Source organism: Saccopteryx leptura, chromosome 2, assembly GCF_036850995.1.
Source record: "Saccopteryx leptura isolate mSacLep1 chromosome 2, mSacLep1_pri_phased_curated, whole genome shotgun sequence".
Lineage (NCBI taxonomy): Eukaryota > Metazoa > Chordata > Mammalia > Chiroptera > Emballonuridae > Saccopteryx > Saccopteryx leptura.
The window spans coordinates 315,572,382-315,575,250 of record NC_089504.1 but is presented as its reverse complement, the minus strand read 5'-3'; the positions used below and the strand labels follow the sequence as shown (position 1 = coordinate 315,575,250).

At 48.5% G+C, this 2,869-nt stretch overlaps 1 protein-coding gene across 1 annotated transcript; it reads right to left on the bottom strand.

Moving 5' to 3' along the window:
- Nucleotides 1-493: 493 nt before the first annotated feature.
- Nucleotides 494-1,411, bottom strand: TAS2R5 (taste 2 receptor member 5). The gene has a single exon (XM_066364255.1). The coding sequence runs from the start codon at nucleotides 1,409-1,411 to the stop codon at nucleotides 494-496; it is 918 nt and encodes a 305-aa protein (XP_066220352.1).
- Nucleotides 1,412-2,869: the final 1,458 nt, after the last annotated feature.

Sequence of the window (2,869 nt, the reverse complement as noted above, 5' to 3'; positions counted from 1 at the left end):
TTTGTTTTGTATCTTAGTTAGATAACTAGACCTACCAGCTTAAAGAAATAGGAAAATTATTCAATACACCTTTAAAAAAAAAAAAAAAAAGCTAATCTAAAATGACTAACATGAATGGACAGATGAAAGTTCATAAAAATTAACAATCACTGTATTAACTATTCCTAATCTCTGTTTCCTAGAGCAGGAACAATGTAACTTATATATGTAATTTTAAAAGAAATAAATTATTTATGATACATAAACAGAACATAACACCCCTTTTACCAAACATAAAGCCCCAGCGGTGATTTCTAGAATATATTCGAATAACGTGCTTTGCATTGACCAAAGAGAGACAGTATCAATTTTGATTCTGTGTTTCCTGCTGCCCATGTGTATGAAAGAAGAAAAAATTTAAAAGACGTGTAAGGCAAACCCCTTATAGAGAGCTACCAAAAAGAGGATCTCAAAAGAGTATCCTGGGCACTCCTCACTGCCCAGCTCACAGGCCTCAGGACCTCCAGGCACGCACTGCCTTCCACAGGACTCTCTGACAAGCCTGCCTCACCCTGGGGTTCCCCAGGACCAATATGACAGAGTGAAGAGAAGGGTAGGCAGCCATGAGGGTCTCCGAGATGAAGACAGTGGTCAGGTCAGCGGGGAAAGACTTGGATTTGATGGAGTAGGGGCTGGCCACAACGTAAACCATGTAAAGTATGAGGAAGCAGACCAAGGACTTGAGGACGGTGATGTGCGCCTTGGCCTGGGCATCATTCCTGCCCGCCATGTGGACCCTCATCCTGCGGTGGTGTCTGTACAGGGAGAGCATCAGCATCCCGGAGGAGATAAGGAACAGCGTGAAGGGCAGCCCGCTCCCTGCATTGAGCTGCAGGATAGTCAGATAGTGCCAGGTCGAGAGGGCGTACAGCACGCTGCTGTTGCCGTGGAAAGGACTGGAGGGCTTTAAGCCAACGTGGGATCCAAGCAACACATTGATCACGAGGGACCCCAGCAGGCACCAGCCACTCAGACAATAGGCCCTCTGCTTCAGCCACAGGTAGGCAGGGTGCTCAAAGGTCGCGATCTTCTTGCAGTAGAAGACACTAAGGAAAGTGGCGAGCCACAGGCTGACCTGGCTCACCACGACCCAGAAGAGATTGAGAGAGCGAAGCCAGCAGCTGCTCTCGAAGAATGGAAACAGGATTAGGTCCACCATGATCAGGCACTGCAGGAGGAACCGGCAGCTGGCCAGGCCCAGGACGATGAGCTGGTATGAGGACCCCTTGCATTTTCTGACCCATTCTCCAAGACTCCAGACCATGAGGACTCCATTGCCAACCAGGCCGATGAGAAACTCAGCCCCTGCCACCGCCATCAGCAATCCGAGGATGGCCACCTGGGCGGCTGGGGAAGGAGTCCCTGCGTCCATGCTGATAAAGGTCTGGCTGAGCGTCCTGGCTGAGCGTCAGATCCCCCGAGGGTGACTCCACAAAGTCTCGATTTGACCTTCCCTTCTGTAGCTTGTCCTCAAACAGAAACTAAACAGCTGTGACCAGAAACAGAGAGCCCAGGAGTCACGGTCCCCTCGGTATTTGCATCCACCTGAGTGAACGCTGAGCCGAGACACAGGGATGAGGCCGTAGCACAGGCTCCGGCTTTCCTTCTCAAGGTCACAGGTTGACATCTAGACACCAGCACATAGTAAGACAAGACCTCTCAACCAGAAAGGCCAAATCAAAACCTTCCCAGCTTCTCCACTCTGCCAGGTGGGAGTGCGTATGTATAGAAAAAAGACCTTTTATTTTTATTAAAAGAACTTCAAACATATAAGCATACAAGCTGAATCGTCGCAGAAATTCAAAACGTATTTCATTATCAAAGAGAGAAAAGGGGGAATTTGGGGGGGAAGAAAACAATCAGAGAGCCAAGACATTGTATTTAATTGCCAAATAATAAAAATATATAGGTCAAGTAGAGAAGCCGTTCTTGTTAATCAGGGTCTTTAAAGTCACCTGCCCTTGATGATCAGCTGTCCTCGTTCACTTGACTCAGCATATATTTTGCATCAAGCTCTTAGAGGAAAGAGATGAGGAAGAAGATGAGCTCAAGGAAGTGAAAAAATAGACTAGCACAGTTATCAAGAAATATAGCAAAAGTCCTTCATTATTGTCCAGATTCAAACTTTCCTGGGACCAGCCCAACACAGGTGTGTTTGTGGTAGACAGAATTCTAAGATGCCCCAAGACCCTTACCCTGAACAACCCCTGAGCCGCAATGGGACTATGACTAGAATGGGGTGGCACTCCTGTGTTTACACTATACAACAAAGCGGAAGGATTTTTGCAGATGTCATGAAGATCCCGAATCATTCAAGTTGGAGTTCATCAGAAAGAAGGCCTCCCTGGATGGGCCTGACTGGATCTGGGAGAGAGTCTGGGCCCTCCTGCGGCCCTGAAGAGTCCAGTGGCCACAGGGTGAGAAACTGCAGAAAACCTCTAGATGCTGAGATTGGCCCCCAATTGGCAGCCGGTAAGAAACCTCAGTCCAACAACTGTAAGGAGCAGAGTTCCACCAACAGCAGTGAGCTCGAAAGAGGACTCTGCGTTCCAGAGAAAGTAGGCCCAGCCAACATCGCCACCCCAGCTTGTGGGACCCTGTAGAGAGGGCCCATGTGGGCTGTTCCCAACGTCCTGACCCACAGAAACTGTGACACAGTAAATGTGTGTCCTTTTCAGCTGCTAAGACCGTGTTCCTACACAGAAAATAGAAAACCCGAACCGTGTTCAAACCAGGCCAGAAACAACTCTGGAAATGAGGAGAAAAAGGACTTGGACGAGAAAGGGGAGGAAGGCCACCTGCCATGGAGTTCTCCGACAAGTCGGATCCC